This window comes from Ambystoma mexicanum, chromosome 10, assembly GCF_040938575.1.
Source record: "Ambystoma mexicanum isolate Mex_15411 chromosome 10, UKY_AmexF1_1, whole genome shotgun sequence".
NCBI classification, from domain to species: Eukaryota; Metazoa; Chordata; class Amphibia; order Caudata; family Ambystomatidae; genus Ambystoma; species Ambystoma mexicanum.
Genome location: NC_090932.1, coordinates 365,654,137 through 365,674,763, shown reverse-complemented (window position 1 = coordinate 365,674,763; position 20,627 = coordinate 365,654,137). Strand labels below are relative to the sequence as shown.

At 44.6% G+C, this 20,627-nt stretch overlaps 1 protein-coding gene across 1 annotated transcript in view; it reads right to left on the bottom strand.

Annotated features, from left to right (window-relative positions):
- Positions 1 to 20,627, bottom strand: part of GOT1L1 (glutamic-oxaloacetic transaminase 1 like 1) — an 874,697-nt gene that overhangs the window by 446,017 nt on the left and 408,053 nt on the right. The window contains exon 4 of the mRNA XM_069617952.1: positions 14,539 to 14,651. Coding sequence (XP_069474053.1) covers positions 14,539 to 14,651 — 113 coding nt within the window. The remainder of the gene's footprint in view (positions 1 to 14,538; positions 14,652 to 20,627) is intronic.

Below are 20,627 nucleotides of genomic sequence, written 5' to 3'. Positions count from 1 at the left end.
TCCCGGTTGCTGTAATTGGGTTTTCAAGACCAAAGCAACCAATGGGAGAGGTTGTCGGGCCAGGGCAGCTCACTCCGGTGAAAGCAATGCGGCTATCTTAAAAAGGCTATGCACTATGAGGCACCAATTTGAAAATGCAAAACAAAATGAAAAACCCATGTAGTGGGTAGAAAGCAAAGAAAGCAATTGTTCATCATGCAATCCTCGACTGCCAGCCATAAAGGCACAATTCGTAGGAAAAAATTTGGAAATCCGTGCAAACCTAATAAATGGCCAAACCTCAAGATTCAACAAGACTATGGGCTTCATTACACGAAATATAGGTGCCGGTAGCAACGTACTGGTACCCTTTTTGGACCGCCAAACTAAGAGGCTGCCGGTAGGGTCACGGAACTCCTGGCAGGCCTGACCTGCCAGGGGTTTAGGTCCCTACCACCAGGCTTTGCACTAAAGCACCGGCACCAGTACTAACAGTGCTAGTGCTTCAGGTTTCCCATTCCCGGACTCCATGGGAATGGGAAATAACCGTTCCACCGCCTAAGGTTTACTGCCCTTTGGTTTTACAGTCGACCGCGTAATGAGGCCCATAGTCTATTAAACTTATCCGACTTGTGGAGTGAAACATTTTATTAGCTGGAGAATCTCCTGGGAGCCTTTGGACCGCCAAACTAAGAGGCTGCCGGTAGGGTCACGGAACTCCTGGCAGGCCTGACCTGCCAGGGGTTTAGGTCCCTACCACCAGGCTTTGCACTAAAGCACCGGCACCAGTACTAACAGTGCTAGTGCTTCAGGTTTCCCATTCCCGGACTCCATGGGAATGGGAAATAACCGTTCCACCGCCTAAGGTTTACTGCCCTTTGGTTTTACAGTCGACCGCGTAATGAGGCCCATAGTCTATTAAACTTATCCGACTTGTGGAGTGAAACATTTTATTAGCTGGAGAATCTCCTGGGAGCCTGCGGTTGCAGGCCCTCAGGCCAACAGACATCACCAGGCTTGCCACTTCCTATGAGTTCTTATACTTCCTCAACAGTTTTGGGGCCACCAACTCCCCAATTCCCCAGACTCCAATCCTCTATCGACTATACAGTCCTTGTCACTAAGTCTGGTAGAAAGAAGTTCAAAAGGTATATCCTGGTCTCCAACCTAGGCCTCCCTATTGCTGATACCTACACCAGAGCTTCCTCCAGACCGACCCTCACCGACATCCTCTTTGTCGTTCCCTCTCCAGGCCTTTGGACCCTTCATATGGTCTCATAGCTCTCTCCTTTTTCTTATTCACCCATTAATGGTGGTACCCTCCTGGCCCCCTTCCACTCTTCCAAGATCATCATGAATGTCTATCTTCATGGCACCATCTTGGTCCAAGGCCCTCGGGCCAACCTCCTCCTCTTTCATAGTCGCTTCCCATGCTTTATCAACTTGGTTTCTTCTTCTGTCCCTTCTTTCCCTTTTCTGGCTCTTCTGCCTCCTCCATCATCTGGCACCTCTACGGCACCCTCTACTGCTTCTCAAGCCGCCCTGTTGCCTCCCTCTTCCACCACCTCTCTGGCATTCTCCTCCTTGGCTACCTCGCCCTCTCCTCCTTCCTCCTCTGCCCATCCTCGGCTCCTTCTAGTCTACCTCAGGACGTACCCCAGACCTGTACCCCTCCACAGAAGTCCTTCAAAGCTGGTAACCTGCTCCACATTGCCACCCTCAATTCTCACTCAGCTGTCAAACACTCCTCTGACATTTGCCGTCTCTTTGAAGAACTCGACCTGGATGTTCTCGGTCTGACGAGACGTGGTTCGCGGCCAGATCTGTCACAAGTTTTGACACTCTCCTCCCTGATAGCTACAAGATACTCTCTGCACCCAGAACCAACCGCCCTGGTCGGGGTGCAGGCATGATCGTCCCGGAATGGATCCCTGCCTCTATCATTCCTATGCAGGACTACTCCTCCTTTAAATGCCTGATCTGCAGGCTCTCTCTGGCCTCCCTCTCATTGTGGCCACTATCTACGGGCCACCTGGCCAGGTAATCCCCTTCCTCTCTGAGTGGGCGTACCTCGCTTCCTCCTTTCTTGCCTCTGCCTCTCAACTTCTCCTCCTCTGAGACCTCAATATCCACCTGGATTCTTCCTGTCCTTCTGGTCTCTTTCACAACCTCTGCGATTCTCTCTCTATTCACCCCTCTGGCCCGACTCACTCTGCAGGGCACACCTTGGATGTTCTAATCTCCTCACACCGCCCCCTCTCTAACCCTCTCACCACTCCTCTCTCCTGGAGTGACCACATTCTCCTTTCCTCTCATCTCTCTCTCTCTTCCGCTCAGGCCAAGCCAACTCCATCTCTGCCGCCCACCTTCAGGGTCATCTGACCCATGAAGGGTGGGTCAGTTGAGGCTTTCGCAGCCACTTTCTCCTCCTTCTGCACCTCTGGCTAACACACACCCTGCCACAGCCCTATCTAACCTTCACTGCTCTATCTCTGACACTCTTGATGTGCTTGTCCCTGTCATGAGGATCCGCTTGTAGCCCAAATCCAAGTGCAACTCTTGGCACGACTCAGACCCCATCACTCTTAAACGCAAGTATAGGGTGGCTGAGAGAAAGTGGAGGGCAACAGGTACATCCTATGACAAACTGACCTGCCACCTCCTCCAAACGCAATACAGACTCTCTGCCCATCCAAGCCCGCGCCTCTGCCGCATCTAACAACTCGTCTGAACTCTTTAAAACCTGCAAGGAATTGGAAATCCTGCTGCAGTCTCTACTTCTACTGTTCCCTCCCTGGCCCTCTGCACGGCCTTGGCTTCTCATTTCATCACTAAAGCTCAGGACATCCTGTCCACCCTCTCCTGTCCATCTTCCTCCTCCTTTCCTGGCCCCCCTGCGTTTGTCTCTCCTCCCCCCTTCTCCTCCTTTCCTCTGTTCACCCCTGACGACGTTTCTAGACAAATCTGATCTATGAAAGTCTCGTCAAAACAAGTTCTTCCCTGTTCTTCCAAAACCATCAAGGAACACAGCCACCCTTGCTCCAGCCTGGGCTGATTTCTGCAACCACTCTTTTGCCACTGGAACCTTCCTCTCCCCTATGAAGCACTCCCTTTCTCCAAAGAAACCTTCCCCTCCCCACTTGAGCACTCCCTTAAGAAACCCTCTGCCGATCCCTCCTGTCCGGCCAACTATTTCCCTACCTCCATTACTCCTTTCTTGGGCAAACGCTTGGAAAAGCTGGCCATTTCACAGCTTAACCTTCACACTGAATCTCTTGGTTGACTCCACGAACATCAGTCTGGCTTCAGAGTGGCCAGAAGCACGAAAAATGCTCTCCTGAACATCTGTGAAGACCTGTTCTCAAACCACGATTCTAACCTTCCTTCTGTCCTCATTCTTCTCGATCTTTCTTCTGCTTTCGATATGGTCAACCAAGCCATCCTGCTCAACAGGCTCAGTGATAACCTGGGTATCACTGACCAGGCCCTGCCCTGGCTGACCCCCTTTCTCACTGACCGACCGTCCCAGGTCCAACTGGGGTCCTTCCTCTCTTCTATCTCTCTCCCTAGCTGTGGTGTTCCCCAGGGGTCTAATCTTTCTCCCTGGCTGTTCAACCAATACCTGGCACCTATTGCCCACCGCGTAGCTGCCCTGTGCTCCAACTTTCAGTGTTATGCGGATCACACTTAGCTCTCCTTCAGGCTCCCCTCAACTGCCTCTACTACTTCTCTCATTCCTGACTGTGTCTCCGCAATTCAGGAGTGGTATGCCGCCAATGATCCCTGCCATAATACCAGTAAGACTGAGATCCTCCTCATCGGAACACAAGCTCCGTCCTTTCCTCTCACTGTCTGGCCGCCCACCATGGGCCCTCTTTCTGCTCCTACCTGTGAGGCTAAGAACTTCGGGGTCATCTTCGACTTCTCACTCTCCTTCGCTCGGCACATCTCTGATGTCTCTAAGAAGTCAAACTATCAGCTGCACCTCCTAAGAGGTATTCTTCCCTTCCTCACTTTACCCTAGAAGCTCACTCTCTCAAGAGTTCTGGTCCTTTCTAAGCTGGACTACTGCAACAGCCTCATTCTAAATCTTCCTACCTCCATTTGCCGTCCTCTACAACTCATCCAAAACAGGAATGCAAGACTTGTCCTTGGCCTCAAGCCCAGGAATTGTATCCCTCCAACTGTGAAATCTCTTCCAGTGGCGGCACTGAACTTGGGCCGAGGTCTCTGCCTGTATAGCTGCATTTCTGCACTGCCTATTTGCGCCCATGCACTTGTGGTCTGTATCTGCAACCCTACAGTCCCCTCTACTGCACTTATATGCCACCCGTTGGCTGCACTTATGAGTACCCGCACTCGCCACCCGTTGGCTGCACTCTTGTTTTTCCTTCGTCCCGCCATTCTCCATCCACCCACTACCTTCGGTACTTCTCCCCTCCCCCTCCCTGCTCCCTGCTCTTGCGCAATCTGAATGACACAAGGCCTAGTAAGATTGTTGTTTTGTCCTCCCTTTGTTTCCCCCTCTTTGTTTTGTCGTTTCTAGAAACACTTGTGTACAGGCGCATTATAAATGCCATATCATATCATATCTTCTTCTAGAAGATCAGCCATAAACTTTAACGGCTCATATTGCAAGTTAGTAGATGATACCCTCCACAGACTGGCATTCTGTCTTAACCTTCTAAACCTGAATGTTTGGTCACAGTTAGGCAGAACACATACGTTCTTCCTATACAAATGGAAAGCCTTGAAGGGAAGCCCAATTGCTTTCAAATGTGGCTGCAATTCAAATAAAGTAGACAGTCACACCTTGAGGTTTACACAAACTCACACTTATGTTGCAAATACAACATGGGCATACATTAAGGGAGTCCTATGCATTTATATAAAGTAAATCTAAAATTCTCAAACAAGGTATTTCACTTACATTCTATTAAAATCACCTAAAGCACAACCCTTTAAAAATGACTCATTGCTAGGAACTTCCTAGAAATATATTAATTTACTGAGTTATAAGAGTATTTCAAAAGTGGCCTAAATATTCCCATCATAAGTATTTTTCCTGTGTTTTAAGCTGATGAAGGGAGGACCTTGCCTGGTGGGCATCACAATATGCCAGTAAGTATTTAAATATGTGTCATTTTATAACAACTCTGACAAGGAAGTTTAACATATTGTCATAGGAAACCAACAATGATGGCATGATGACATTATAGGTTAGGCTGCATCATAAGTAAAATTTGTGGAGTAATGCAAAAGGAAGAAATGATCCACAAGGCCCGGCATAAGATATTTCCAAGTTTTAATGAAGCGGTTGAACTTCAGATCAACATAGACGATCCATCTTTGGACAGGTGAGGCAGAGAACACCAACTCAAGCTGATCCTTCTAGATATTTATGATACTAAGGATATTAATATAATGATATTAATGATATTAGTGATCTGGCAGATAATGGAACTTTGCTCTGCCTTAATTGGGCTTCTCCTCCGGAGATAAGGTCTCCCTGCATCAAAATGGGAGTCGTGAAGATGCAGAGCAGAGCCCCAGGAGGGTAGCAAACTAGAGGGTGAGTTCATTACCGGCTGATCCCTCCTCCTATGCTCCCATCAGCGTTGAGCCGTTGCGCCCTCAGTAGGACACAGAGCAGGGTGCATTAATTGTGATGCTCAGTGGTGATGGCAGGAGCCTGATGCTCAGTAAGGTTATAGCGGCTGAGGTGGTAGACTCCCATTCCAGATCATATTGAACAATCACAGAATCCAGGGTGTGTGTGCAGAGCCCACAACCTTGTTGTCTTTCTCCCTCACAGACTGGAGTGCCTGAATAAAGCTGAGGATCCTCACTGTTAAACCATCATGCCTGGGCCTGCAGCTTTGATCAGAAGCGGGGAGGATTTAGCTGGGCTGAAAATTGTTGCTGCAACCCCAAAGCTGGCATGATGCTTGACAGAGTCTTGGGGGCTCAAGAGAGCTGTCTGAAAGGCACTGAGCAGGAATGATATAGGTTTGTTGATTATCTGGAGCTGGAGAACCTTTTGAAAGATCCCTCCAACAAATAATTACAAGTCCAGAGAACAGAGCTTCACTGCAACCTACAGGATCACATGAGGTTTATCTTCTAGGTGGGGGAATACAAGCTCCCCACAGAGGACTTAGTTATGTGGCATATTACTTCCACAGTATCAGTGGCACTTAGGCATGTCCGGTTGTGGCAAGGCAACCCAAGGATCTGAAGAATGGCAATGTACTTACGATGATGGTGGCTGTTGATAAAACCATGAAGCAGTGTTAATGGCTCAGATACATGACCCTCCACTCCATGCTCCACCCACTGACACTCCTGCCACAAAACTGGGCTCAAAAAATCTTTTCACACACCTGCAAAAAAGAGATTCAGGGAAGTGTGGCAGAGTTGGGGCAGAAGCTCTCCTCACTAGACAAGCAGGTTCAGGAGGTCGAAAAAAAGAGTGGATGAAATGGCGAATAACTCCTGCAACCCCAATGATGGGCAAAATATTGTCCTACAAGTCCTACTCCTGAGAGTAGCAGACTTCCCCATAGATTGTAGGTGGCAACTTCAATACTGGTCTAGACTAGACCCTTGTAAGGACAAAACCCTAGATTACTACCACATACTATAAGAATCATCTTGCCCTTCGACGTTATGAAGGAAATAAGTCTAGAAGACATTTAGAGGGTTCTACTCGAGAGAGAGGTCTCACTTTTTATTTTTACACATTCACAGACTGTACTTGTTTGGCCCTTATGACATATTTCGAGATCAATGTTACCACTGAGGTTAACTGTTAATTCAGTGAGGGATGTGTTTAATGTCATACTGAGAGGGGAGCTAATATCTTAAACTACAGCATTCACTATAACCAGGGAGAAGCAGCTCAATTAGGCAAACGCAAAAAAGCACATCAATTGAAAGAAACACTCAGGACTCAAAACTGATCTTTTTATGGCAATTCTTCTGGGTACGGAGAGACAGTGAAGTTGGGAGAGAGTTGGGGTGATGTAATGTTTGGGTAGGTGGAGGGTGAGTCTGGCTGCTGTGTTTTGTATGGTTTGCAGCAGGGCAAGGGTGCTTCTGTTGGGTCCAGTGAGGCGGGCATTACCGTAGACCAGCTTGAAGAGAAGTAGTGCTTGGACTGCGGGTTGGAAGTCATCAGGAGGAAGGATATGTGTGATTTTAGGTAGGAGGTGCAGTTGTAGATTGTAACTTTTGGTGACAGCAGCTATGGTATGTGAAGGAAAGTTGTGGATCAATGATGAAGCCAAGGGATTTGACATGTGTGGAAAGGGATATGTGTGGGTTGTGTGTGGTGAGTTTATGCCTGGGGAGAGCAGATGCCGAGGTGTTCTGTTTTGTTATGGCTGTGCTTGAGGTAGTAGGGTGGCCACTCAGGTGATGATGGTGGAGAGACAGCTTTTGAAGATGTGGAGTTGTGAGGGGGATGAGATTTCAAAATATATTTAAGTGTTGCCTGCATATTGGTGGAAACGGATGTTGTGTTTGCTAAGGGTCTGTCCAAGGGACTCAATATATAGGTTGAAGAGGAGTGGAGACAGGGAGGAGCCCTGCAGGACCCTGAACTTGACCAGACTGGGGTTGGATCGAAAAGGGGACATGGAGACAAAGTGTGTCCTGTCAGTAATGAAGGAGCTGAACCAGCTGAGGACGGTGCCTGTGAGTTTCATACTGTGGGATAGGATATTGAGTAGAGTGATGTGGTTGATGGTGTTGAAGGCTGCAGAGAGATTGAGGAGTACGAGTAGTGCTGTGTTTCCTTTGACTGTGATGTTGTGGAGGTCATCATGGATGCAAAGTGTAGTAGTCTCAGACCTTTGTCCAGGTCAAAAGCCAGATTGGAAGCAGCAGAGTAGGTTGTTTGGGGTGATGTGTTGTTGCAGTTGGGTAGCATTTCATGATTCTGCCGAGGTATGTCAGGACAGTGATGGGGCGGTCATTTTCATGGAGTATGGGGTTGAGAGTTTTTTCTTTTAGGAGGGCCGTCATTTGTCCAGCTTTGGGTGCTGAAGAGATAGTACCATATGAGAGACAGGAGTTGATTATATTGAGCCAGAGGGGAGCGAGGGTGGATGCAACTTGATGGAAGCAAGTATGCAGGTTTTCTTTTGGAAGTAGGGAGATGAGTGTTGGTGTCGATGGGTGTAAGGTTTCCCATGTATTCGAATGTTTGGGAAAGGGTGGTGGAAGTGGGAAAGCAGAGGCGAGGGCTTGCTTAACGTTGTGTAATTTGGAGTAGAAGTAGTCCACGAGGGAGTTGAATACTGCAGTGGATGGGGGTGTCGAAGGTGAGGATAGTACTTTGGAGGAGGGAGCTATTTAACCATAGTTTATGGTGGTGGACATGTTGTTGAGTGCCTGTGTGATGATGGTGTCATAATTGTTTTGAAGAGTGGAGGGATGTGAGTGGGGAAGAGTGGGGTGTTATAAGTGGTGCTAAGGATCTGTGTGCAATGTGTTTGGTTTGTCTTGCTGGGGGACAGGGGGATGTGTGGCAGGTGGGGGTTCTTTTGTTGAAGAGTGAGCGTGAAGAGGATAGCAAAGTGGTCTGACCACGACACCCAGATTACATTTTCCAGTGAGACATCATTTTTGTTTGAAATACAAAAAAACTCCAGGGTATTGCCAGCTGTGTGATTAGATGTGTGAGGTCATAGGTGATGTGTGAAGCGAGGATACTCTTTGGTATGATGTTCCTGTCTGGATGGGAACTACCAGGGTTGAAGTGGCTAAGATAGATACTGATGTAGGGGGAGCTGTGGTTGTTAGTTGTGAAGTCAGTCCAGTCAGTGTAGAAGATCAGATTGTGTGTGATGGGGGCAGTACATGAGGTGGAGAAATATGGGGTGTGGGTATGATGGAGGGGAGCAAGTGAGAGTGCTCCAAAAGATGTATATGTGGAGTGAGTGGGGTTGCTAACTTGGAGTGGCTATTTATATATGATGGCAAAGCCACCACCTTGTTTGTGTGGGCAGTCGCTATGCTGGATGTGATAGTGTGGGGGAAGCATCTCATTGATAATAGGTCTGTGGTCTGGTTGAAGCCATGTTTAAGGAAGAGTATATTTGGGGAGTGTGTACTAATGGATTCATTGATTTCTTGTGTGTGAGCAGGTACAGCGTGGCAGTGGAGTGTTGTGGTGAAGTTTGATTTTAATGTTGGTTTTTTGTTTGAATGAGGCATGCTTTGTGGCACCCAGTGGCAACCAGGGGCGAACAGGGACAAAAAATGAAAAAGGAAAAGATAATTGCAAGTACTCTTAATTCTGTTAAACCTTTGCTCTGGACGTGCAGGTGAGTAGACATTCTAAGGAAAACGCCTACATTCCCAAAATAGGAAGCTGGGACTTCCTTTCTTGTAACAGTGACAGTAGCAGCTGCAGATAACAGGATGCTGCTAAGGAGCTGGACGGAGGACTGCAAGGGGAGTTTAAGGCTACAAAATGGCACCCCTAAATTGGTCCGCCCTACCTTACGCCCTTAACTGGGCACCCTGGGGCACAACGCCCCAAAGCTAGTTTCTCATTAGAGATTGTCCAGGATCACGTGGTCAGCCCGTAGATTGATCCTGGTTCATTTTTGTAGACCATTGCGGGCAGCCTCAGGTAGCTGTAATAAGTGCTTCTGGTGGTGTTGAGCTGAGCTCGGTATTCCTCTCAGCCCAGTTGAAGCTCCTTCTGAGGATGGAAGGACTCTTCAAAGATGGCAGCTTTGGGGGCAGGGGTCATGAGATCAGCCCGTAGATTGACCGTGTTTAGTTCTTTCACGAGAAGTCCAAAATAGCATGTCATCATTTCTCCCACATTATGACAGGAGGCTGCCGGTCTATGAACTGCAAAAAAGGTTATTTACGTTGAATCTCATTAGCACACTTAACGAAAGCTCAATACTATGGCCCATGCATCTGAGGAGGAGGTGAAATCAGTAATAAAAAAGATGCCCCTTCAGAAGATCCCAGGCCCTACAGGTTCACTCTTTTTTATAAGATCTTCATGGCTATTTCAACTCCCTTGACTAAGTTATATAACTTATTTAGGACCTTTAAGATCCTTAAAGTGGCAGAATCGGAATCGGAACCACATTATTTCACAAGGAAGGGAAAGATCCAGCAGACTGTAATTCAAAGCACATGATCTTGCTACTAAATGTGGACCCAAAGATTTTTGGTATGATTCTTGCCCTTCATCTAGCATCCATGTTCCCCTTCTTTATTAATTATGATCATTCAGCCTTTGTGATAGGGATAAATCTGCAAGATAATATTTGCATGGCCATCATCCTGATTGACTTAAGAGTCAAGTATCAAATGTCATTGGTCCTTTTAGGGTTTGACAGACAGAAAGCTTATGATAGGGTTGCGGTTTTCTTGGAGAGAATTTGTTAGGAAAGGGGTTGAAACTAGGGTTTTAATTCTGGTTTAAGGCAGTACTGCCGATACCTACTACCAGAATCAGAGTGAATGGTCACTTGTCCACACTCATCAAGCTAACAAGGGTGGCCCATCAAGGATGCCGCCTCCCTTACTCTTCTTTGCACTTTCTGTTGAGCCACTAGCGATTAGAATTAGACTGTATGAGCACATTTTATATTAACAATTTATGTATTTTACAACACTCAAGAGAAACAATATTCGGTCAAACATGTCTTAATATTCCTCCCACCCTAAAAAAAAAATAAACAGTAAAAGAAAGCAAAGCTAGAGCTACTACATGTCCAGGAATCTATCCTATATCTTCTAAAAAAATCCAAGAGATTTCTTCCGACGATAAATCAATCTTTCCATGTCAGCCAATTTTAATATTTTGTCCATCCAAACATTCACTTCTGGAGACAATCTCGATTTCTATCCTCTTAAAATCAGTTTTTTGCCACTAAGGCACCCCTAAATAGCCATTTTCCTTGAGAAGTGCATCACTAAAAATAGATTTATTAAAATCATAATCTAAGGTCAGCCCCAACACGTTGTTAAAAATAATGCAGCCTCCTCCCGAAATCACTCACTCTCACACACTCCCAGATCATGTGTTCCAAGGTGCCCACTCTGTGAACACAGCCCTAACAGTCACTCCTATCTGAGAGACCTCCCTTATGTAAACTCTCAGGCATCCAATACACCCTATTCAGGAACTTAATCTGACGCAATCTCTCGCCCAGGCTTACAGAAGATAGGCAAACATTCTTACAAACAACCTCCCATCGTTCCTGAGTCATCTCACATGTCATTCTCCTTGTCCATTCTTCCAGTAGGGATCTATTGTTCATTGACCTAGATACAATCAATGTATAGTATTTACTTGTTAGCCCACCCTCCATCTTGCCACTATCATTCAGGCTCCCGAAATCTGTGCCCTCCTCAGACTCAATGTCCCCAATTGCCTTTTAAGTTTTTGGTAATCATAAGGGCTTTGTAGGCTGATGACATATTACTCTTCTTAATTCAACCAGTTAGCCCTTTCTTAGCAGTTCTGCTGGAAAGTTAAATGTTTCTCAGAAAGCTGTAGGCGTTATGATTAACTATGACAAGTTGAAAAGTTTGAACATTTCCAGATAGTAAGCTATGATATCTGCCCTAAAGAATGAGCTCCCTTTTGAATGGGAAGCCTCTTCTTTACGCTTTACACTATCTAGGAGTTAACACATACAATTTAACATTCAACCCCCTCTCCAAATTGGGAGATTGTTATCACCTTGGGACTAAGAGAAGGGAGAAATGTGTCATTTCTAAAATGCAATAGTATAGCTACGTACAGTTAAGACATTGGATAACTCACCACTTAGTTGGCGACAAAGACACCCGACAACCAAACCTAACTATACTGCTTATTGGATTGCACTACCAGCAATGATAACTTCAATATATTTGAAAGTGGGAAGACGATTTGGAAATATCGCCAGACTCTTGGTCACAAAAATGAGCTAATGCTCGAACCTCATCTAGATGTATAACCAAGAAGGAGTGCCTTTATAAAATGTATCTCAGAAGGTGTTATGACCCGAAATGCCTGCACAGTTTTCTCCGTAATCACCCCCCACTTTGCTGGAAAACTGGGATAAATTGGTGAACATGCCCCTCTGTGCAGTTCTACTGGTAAGAAATCCTGGTGAGGATTAGGGGCATAATGCGGCTGATACTCCTACTGGGCCTAGTAGTTCTGGTTATGGGAGGCACAGGAAGGGGGCAGGAAGTTAAGTACCCATCTTCTAAACACAGAATGACTTGCATAAACTTAATCTTGTAAGAATCACAAAATCCCACTTATATCAATTTGGTAGTGTAAAGTATGGTAAATTTGGTCAATGTAAAACCTTAAATTAGTTCTTGCCTAATTTTAAGCGGGTGCAGGCAACTTTCTCAGATAATGTCTCTTCTTCAAGCAGATACACATTTGGCTGAAGTTACTTAGAGGTGCGTTTCTGCCTTGTAACCATGATACCAAACATTTTAACTGCGGGAGTTATCAATACACTGACATTCATGAAAGTTTGCATGTAACTATTCACTCATTGAACTCGAATCCAACGATTGCCTACTCTTTTAATGTCTCTTTTATCTCAGAACATGTTTGTGTTGATAGTCTTCGTATTACAGAGCTAATTCCCCTAAGAACTCGACCTTTATTATTATTGTTTCCTTTTTTATTGTTCACTGTAGCTTCAATGCATATTGTAAACATATTATTAAATAAAGTTGTGGAAAAAAAGATGTTAATTACAGGCCAAACATGGTCATCCGCCATTAAAAACCGAGATCTACCCAAAGATAGGGCATTCTAAGATAATACAGCAGTCAAATATGTATCAAAAACAGGACATGGCCAAAAAGTCAACTCTTATGCAAATAAAACGTAAAACGTTGACCACAGTAAAGCAAAGTGATGATCCTTGTCTAAAGGTGTTATTCTTTCCATTTGAGAAGTTTTTCTCCAGGGGAAGTTTTTTTTGTTGGAACTGCTCATCACGCCTGATAGCACTTAGAATAAACAGATAAGGCATGGTCATTTATCAGCACAAGGAACACATCCTCACTGATGACCATTCAAGGCTACTAAGTAGAGGTCAGAAATCGCTAGAATAAAAATACATCAATAGCTTCTGTATTGGCCTATCTGCATGATTGGACAGTCGTCCTATCTCCCAGGTAAGGACAAAGTCTAAGATGAGAATGCATGACAAGATTTCCCTATCATCTATGTGGACAGGGTGGGTGGTGTCATGTAAAGATTTGATAGGATAATTTACTGGTGAAATTGTCTGGGTGAATGTTACCTAATCAAGCCTGTAGGTTATCAAATTGCATTGTGCAATCGTCAGGTTGTGTAATAATGTCAATCCATCAAGCAGTTCAGTACACTGTGAGTCAGCAATGAATAGAGCACGTTATAATCATTGTTTGGATCTAAAAGTTAAACCAAGCACTCTGGTGCAAGGCCCCATTAGACACACTATTCCCAATGTGTATCTCAGGGAGAGACCCTATTTCCTGGTGCTCTAAGGCACTTGGTTCCCCAGAACAAGTATCTTCCAACTGCCATTTGTGTGGCATCCACTGGCTGGTGGCAGCCTTTGTTAAAGGACAGTGAAGTTCAGCCTGATATACCCCAGGGGTGTCCACAGTAGCTCCCACCCTATGTAAACCCAATATAAAGACCAAAGGCTATCCATTTTTCCTACATGAGTGAATGGGATATGGATGTTGCCGTATACGGTCATGACTACTGTTTAAATCGGATAAGTGCTAGCCCCAGGTGACTTGTTCTTGAACGGTGTCTAGCAGTAAGTCGAATTCCACAAAGAAGCCTGAAACTGTTAAATGTGGGAGGTGTCAGGCAAACATTTGAATGAATGCAACTCTTTGCTTGGGAGCCAAGTTACCAACCGCCTGCCCACAATCTCCAATTTAACGATAAGAACTGCATCCATACCTTGGTGAACATGGGAATAAGTGCGTAACCACAAAAGAAGATACAGACCCAAAGAGGAACCATATAGAAGCTCTGATGGCCCATACTTTATTTTAAGAATTGTTCTTTCCTGCTCCTAGGAATTAATTCCTACCAACTGTGGCCACCGAAACGTCACCTCACAATCGAGGGGAAGAATGGGTCGTCACATTCCTGCCCAAGGCATGGTCACAGGGGAAACCCAGGCCATGACCTTTGAAGTTAGAGGAGGATGTGTTCGAGGCCTCCAAGTTCTGCCTGATCGATGCTATCTGTTAAATAACCTGTTAGACTCTTACTTGATTTTCGAGAGATGTATGAATTCACTTGCTGTGTTTAATTTCATGTATGCACTCTTGTCTTATTCAATGTATTTATTGATTTCTAATTAATAAAGTGGATGATGATCATATATAATCAAAGTCTATTTCCACTGTGTCTGTTTGCGGTTTCACTTCATAAGAAAGCTCTACATAGTCAATATGCTGAAGGTTTCCTGTTCTAAAAAAGCAAGGAGGAGTGCAAAGCAGTTTTGTGGTCACTTCCGCTCATCATTCATCGGTAAAAGTTATTTTGTGTACCTCCAAATCATCGATAAGTCCTTTGACATCAAGTGTCAGCTTCTCATTGTCCCAGTATCGATATGGCCGAATGTCTGTAAAACCTGCGTCCTGAAATATGGCACAGTGACTCTCTGAGAAATGTAAAAAGACAGCAATAAGTCACTCACATAAGCCTGTCAAATGCGTCACCAACATTGCATTATGAATGCCAAGAAAAAGTCACTTGGCAGATCCATTTTACATTCTCATATAAGTAGAAACTAATCCATATTCATATTGAGAATGACATCTCACTTATGTTATGAATCATAATAAATGGTTTCAGTATCCTAAGACACTAGCTACATTTCACATGATGTGTATGGAAGCTTAGAGGGGAGCCCTCAGGTTAGGTTTGGGAAATGCAAAGCTGTAAAGGGACATGCAAAGTGCATTCAGAAAGAGATAAAATAAGAAAGCAGTATAGGCAAGCAGACAGTAGAAAAAGACACGTCAAGATGTTGAACAAGTACAGTTGGGAACCATGCAACAGATAAACAAACTGGAATCCCACTAAGAGTGTGCCCAGGTTATACTTGACAGTACCCATGAGAAAGGGACAATGCCTCTTCAAATCTCCGTCAAATACTCCCTGAAAGTCCATCTCTGTGTCTAGACACTAAGCCACAAACAAGGATTATTCCTAAAAAACAAACGCATTTAGGTTCATCAGGAACAACATTGAATGCTTTCTGTGGAAAGAAAAGAACCAACAATCAAAATTCTTTTAAATTAAATGCAATATGGACTATGTGTAGGGAAAGAAAGAAAGAAAGATTGTCAACTATTGCCTTGTGAGGAAGAGTAGCCAATCGTTTTCCAAAGGAATACACAGAGCAGCAGGTGAGGACATGATAGGGCACTAAAAGCTAAATAGGGGTACAAGGTTCCAGCATGAGGAACAGAGGCCAGGGACACAAGGATACAGAGCAATGGGAAAGAGTAAAAAGACTGGCTGGAAACAATGAGAAAAAGACTGAGCTGCCAAGGCAGGGTTGAAACACAATGGGCAAAACTGTCAACTGGATAAATATAACTGTGATTTGAACAGCTCACAATCCAAGGCAAGTCAAGTATGCCTAGAACATTCCTACAGCATTTGATAGGGATCCATTTAACACATGTGCATTCATAACTATTGGTGTTCACACCTTCTCCTTTCAGGCACAAGTGAATACTGTACAGGACATTATTAAACCATTTAAATCGCATGATAGTGTTAACCTGTGCTCATTGCAAATTACAAAAGCTTTGTGCGTTTAAAAATCATTTCCTGTGAAAAGCACAAAGATAGATCTATGAAAAGGGTTAATTTCTAATTTGTACATGTTTAAATCATTTTGTCAAATCAATGCTTCATGTTCTGCCAAAATGAGCATGCATTGCAAAGTTGTTTTTCTCTTGCAGTATTATGAAAATAGAGTAACAGAGAGCAAAACAATCTAAAACAAGGAATGGCTATTTGTTAAACATGTCAAATGTATTTTGAAAAGGCTTCATTGCACAATGGAATAGAATCGCATTTAAAATTGTATACATACCACAGCTTTGTAAATTGAAAAGGCAGTATTACATGATGCTGACTTCAAATAAATCCATGCAACATGAAAATTGGGAAATCTGCTATATTGAAATATGACGCCATGTAAAGAGAAAATGCTAATTCGTGCACTGTCATCTATAAGACCCAAATGCTGATAGGTTGGAATTATAATAAGAGGTTGTTCAACTAATCAACCATCAGGGAACATGCATGAGAGCAAAGTACAGACCCAAAACAGGCACCATGGAATCTTGCCATTACAATCATAGACCCTGAAAACGGCAACTGCTGCCAGTGAGCTGGGTGCATGGGGTAACACAACAATACAAATACTGCTGTATTCCACATGTACATACAGTGATAGCAAGACATGTAGTGCAATGAAACTCATAATATATGCTCAGAAAGTCCAGTAACATGCTGTAGTAAATGGCAACACATCCACAATGCACTGTTACTGACACCTTTGACCTTTCTCCTTACAGGTGACTCTGGATATCCCCAGCTACCCCGCTCAGTTGTCGAGTCCTTCTCATGGGCCAGTTGGGCGGTGGGATGCACCGTGCCTCCCACATGGCTGCCAGCAGCTGGTTCACCCGCCACATCCACATTGGTTAGCAGTTGGGTGGCATTCACTGGTGCCAGGGGTGCAGGCCCAGTGGATATATCCTCATCACTGACAATGGGTAATGGCAATGGGTAATGTGCTTGCACTGGCAAGTGTGGTGCAGCTGGGCCCTGGTGTTGCTTGCCGTCCCCTTCGCCTGCTCTCCCCATGCTGGCTGATGCTGGGGTTGTGGCCAATAGTGTGGACCCACTGACCCGCCCATGGGAGGCGGATGGCCCTTTCCCCTCTCCCTCCTAAGTTGACTGCGACCATATTGGGTGAACAATGATATTCTGTTAGTCAACATGCATACTGGTATGTTGGCTTGCTGGTCACACATGCTGCATGGTTGAGGGACATCTCACACATGTGGATTGTAGTGCATGGTAGTGTGCAGCCCGTTGCCTGAGACCACAGCAAGGTGGGTGCAGCGGCTGCTGAGGGTGTACACCCATTGACAGGTGCACTTTTCCACTTGTACTGTCAAGGGCCATTCCATGGGTTGGGCTGGGGGGGTGGGGGCACTTGGCCTTTCTCAGCACACACAGGTGCTGTACAGGATTGCCCATAGCTGTGATGCCACCCAAGGTGAAGTAACAGTGATTGGCTGTGCGCCTAGCATCAGCGCTCCATTTCAGTGTTTGACTTCCAGTTCCCGTGCTGGAGCAAGAAGTACAACATTTTAATAGGGTGCTGCTGCTACACCAGCTTGGGTAAACCGCAGAATTTGAATAAGTAGATTACAATGTTATCCCACCACCCTCATTGGCTACGAGCTATAGAACATGCTAATAACCCCCTGGAGTCCCTGGACCGATTGACCACACCTTATCCAAACCCATTCCCTTAGACACGTGGTCCACTACATCGTCAATACTGAATCCAGGTACAGGATTGGTGGTTTAAACCTATTGACACCTTCATAAATCGAGACTGTCACGTGATGTGAATCCCTCTGATCCAGACATTATGAAAGTGAACTGACGTGGCCAACTCTGCTTTGTTAAGACAATAGACTTCCTCATTATATCAGACGAGGGATTTGGAAAATGTTTCAGTTTTGGTAAAGAACTTGTGCAGATCCGGGATCACCTTCAACTTATTGGATGAGTCTTTGGATAGATAATTCAATCTTCTCTGACAACAAAGGTTTAGTGAGCGACAGGCATGCTTGTCGGATGGGTGCTTAGTTGGTTCTGGGGGTGGCCCATTTATAACAGTCAAATGGGCATCAGGAACTACCAAAACCACTGAGTGTTCGGTGGTCACTGAGCATGCACCACTTCATGATGGCTAGAGGTGTAGGTACGTGTGTTGTCCAGACACCCAATACACATCCATCCACTACGCTGAGCCTTTGGTTAAATCGGGGATGAAGAGTCTTATTACAATTAATGTTTGTTCCTATAGGTATAGTACCATTTCCTCAGAAGCAAAAGGAAAACTCTGCTGGCCTCTGTACTTTTGCTGGTGTTTCACTTAACTCGATCAATGTCAATTTAGGCATGTACTTTTCCCATGTTCTGCCGTAGTTTTGATTCACTCATGTTGCTAAATCTTCTGAAAAACCCAGTACCCCCCCACACTGCAATGTCCACTACTCCTGCCACCTATCTATTTCTGAAAAACAACGCTGCTTCCATCTTCAGCAATGGTCTTATTTTACAATGGGCTTGTTCTTTCTTCTTGGCACATTCTTCATTATTTCTGTCCATTATTGCTGCTTTGACCGTGTGCCCTTGGAAAAGACTTTGTACTCTGCACAGGGCCAAGTGTACCAAACACTGGGTTATAAGTGGCAGCAGTTCTTGAGGTATAAACAACTTGGGTGTGCCCGTCGCATGAGGTATCAAAGATCATATAAAGCAGCTCTTGTTTGACCTCTCCATGCCCACTTCGCAATTATGAATATACCACATGTTGTCAGATTACCCATTTACAAGGATTATATTCTATCTCTGCTGCAGTTTTTCTCCTGATTCGTGTCATTCCCAAAGATACACCTCTGTTGTTCCCATACCCTCATTTATATGCCACAACCATATAAAATAACCACACAGAAACACTATGCCTACTCCAAGAAGGAAACAACATATATAACATATATATTGCATGACGCGTGTAGTGCTGAACATGAAGAAGAAGAAAAAAACAGATAACCATGCAGAAAAATGAGACCTCTTCAACATCGCATGAGGACTGACCAACAGCAGTATCATAAGGAAACGTGCTACAAAATATACTTTAATACCACTGAGTAATGAGAAGGTGGAGCAGTGCCAGATGCTTCCTGAACATCAAAAAAGTGGACCCAATACTGCAACTCCTTCACACGAACTGCAGAGGGCGTGGCGTAAACAACTGTATAAGGCCCCTCGAACCACTGCTTGTTCCAGCGGCGAACAACATTTCTCACAAACACCCGCTCCCCAGGATATAACTGTGGCGCTGATAAATTCAGTTAATCTTTCGGCTACTCTTCAACTGTGCCTTCTCTTTTAGGAGCAATTTGGTGAAACAAAACTGTTATACTCTTGGTTAGTTCCCTCAAATACCCCTGAAACTCCTTCCCCAAAACTCATGCTGCCCTTTGAGCATCTGATGATGTGCGTTTAGGAGTAAGAGGTGCATGCATTCTTTTCCCCGTCACTATCTCGTGCAGTTACAAGTAGTGGTCTTTACTGGGCTGCATTCTGTGAGGGTGAGCGGAGGACTCTAGAGGGGGAACCTCCCTAAGCAAAAATAAGGATTTGTCTCTGTCAAGATGTCAGTAACTAAAAAGCTGTCCTTGTGTCCAAAACATCCTATCCTGACCCTCGCGTTATAAAGAAACAACAAAAGGTGCAAGGAAATGTCTTTAAATTGATGTTAGAAAAAGTGTTTGAAACCAAAAGAATAAGAATGACTCTCACAAAAATGTTCTCCAAGGTAAATGACCTTTGTATCCAGAGGGTGTCTCGTTCCCCTCTTAAACAGGATGGCAAAAAAATGTCTCTTTGGCTAAAAGTTCCTTTGTGTCTTCACTGGACTCACAAAGTTCTTGTTCAAGCAAAATGTTCTGTTATAGTATTTCTGTACAAGTTATGGTAACTTTGCAGATTACCTGGTATACTCCACTGCCAAGAATCTGGTGTACTCGCCTGCCAGGACTTCTTATGTGCTTGAAAGTTCCTTGATACAGCTTCAGCTGGCTGGGGTATTCACCTCTGTTAGGACTTGTTTTCTGAAGGCCAACTAAGGGCTTAGCAAAACCATTAAACTGAGACAGTACAAGACTCCACTCTTAGCATAAGGATGTACCACCTGAGTATATGGTAGCGTAGACAGAGCAGCCAGGCTTACCTTAGGAGGGAGAGAGGGTTGTAGGAAAGTACACAGAACCTGTAGTATACCATAAGAAATAAAGGTTTAGTATGGGTAAATTTAAGCCAAGTTAAGTCTTGGGTTAAGTACTTTGTCATAGACATAAACACATTATAAAAACACAACACAATGCTTGAAGGTACACAGACTAAAGTGTAAACCGTCTTCAGAATACGGAACAGTATTTCTAGGCAAGTCAGATCTTATCAAACACATTTAGTCTAGGACATACCTATTCATGGGGAGTACAACCATAATTTACTTTCTGATTACTTTCAGTAATACAAGGGTAGTAAACCCTAGCAGTTGTACAGTGACACTCAGTTAAGGAATCACTTAGTAAACCAACCTGCAAGTATACTTTACTGACTAGTGGAACACTCACTCAAGGAACAGCAGAAACCTATAACCAGATTCAGGATAACACACAGTTATACTAGGTGAGTAAGACCTTTTTGTATAATATACAATTACAGGTGCTTTTCAGCTCAGTGGAACACAGCCTAAGGTTAGCAAGAACTCTTTACACTAATTTAGGATTGCACCATGCAGACC